The sequence below is a fragment of the Myotis davidii genome, unplaced genomic scaffold (assembly GCF_000327345.1).
Source record: "Myotis davidii unplaced genomic scaffold, ASM32734v1 scaffold433, whole genome shotgun sequence".
NCBI classification, from domain to species: Eukaryota; Metazoa; Chordata; class Mammalia; order Chiroptera; family Vespertilionidae; genus Myotis; species Myotis davidii.
In genome coordinates this window covers 71281-72077 of record NW_006293776.1, presented here as the reverse complement: position 1 = coordinate 72077, position 797 = coordinate 71281, and the positions used below count along the sequence as shown (strand labels likewise).

General features: G+C 60.6%; 1 protein-coding gene across 1 annotated transcript in view; it reads right to left on the bottom strand.

Moving 5' to 3' along the window:
* Positions 1-791, bottom strand: part of KCNJ3 (potassium voltage-gated channel subfamily J member 3) — a 137907-nt gene extending 137116 nt beyond the window's left edge. Inside the window, exon 1 of the mRNA XM_006767372.2 lies at positions 10-791. Coding sequence (XP_006767435.1) covers positions 10-711 — 702 coding nt within the window. The 5' untranslated portion in view covers positions 712-791. The remainder of the gene's footprint in view (positions 1-9) is intronic.
* Between the last annotated feature and the right edge of the window lie 6 nt (positions 792-797).

Below are 797 nucleotides of genomic sequence, written 5' to 3'. Positions count from 1 at the left end.
CGCACTTACTTTGAGCAGCTTGCAGCGGATCTGCGCGGAGACCATGTGGCTGTTGCGCAGGTTGCCCACCCTGAACATGAGCGTGAGTTTGCCGTCCCGCATGGAAATGACCGCGTGCTCGCTGAACATGAGGGTCTCCGCGCGCTTCTTGGGCTGGGACATCTTGATGAACATGCAGCCGATGAGGAAAGCGTCCACGATGGAGCCGAGGATGGACTGGAAGAGGAAGAGGATGATGCCCTCGGGGCACTTGTCGGTGATGTAGCGGTAGCCATAGCCGATGGTGGCCTCGGTCTCGATGAAGAAGAGGAAGGCGGAGGGGAAGTTATAGACATTGGCCACGCAGGGCGTGTAGTTGCCGACGTGAGCTTTGTTGAGGTCGCCCCGAGTGTAGGCGATCACCCACCACATGGACGCCATGAAGAGCCAGGCCACGGTGTAGGTGAGGATGAAGATGAAGAGGTTCCAGCGCCACTTGAGGTCCACCAGGGTGGTGAAGAGGTCCGAGAGGTAGCGGCTCGTCTCGCTGCCCAGGTTGCCGTGCTGCACATTGCACCGGCCGTTCTTGTCCACGAACCGCTGCCGCTTCTTCTTGGGCACCAGCTGCTGCTGCGGGCCCTGGCCCGGCCCCTGGGGCTGCAAGCCCGAACCGCTGGACGAGGTGGTCACTACCTGGTAATCGTCCCCAAATTTCCTTCGGAGTGCAGACATAATACGGAGGGGCGAGCCAGATTCACACGCGAAAGTGAAGGCGCAGGAGCCGAGCGCTGCAAACCAGCACCAATAAGGAGGTGGGG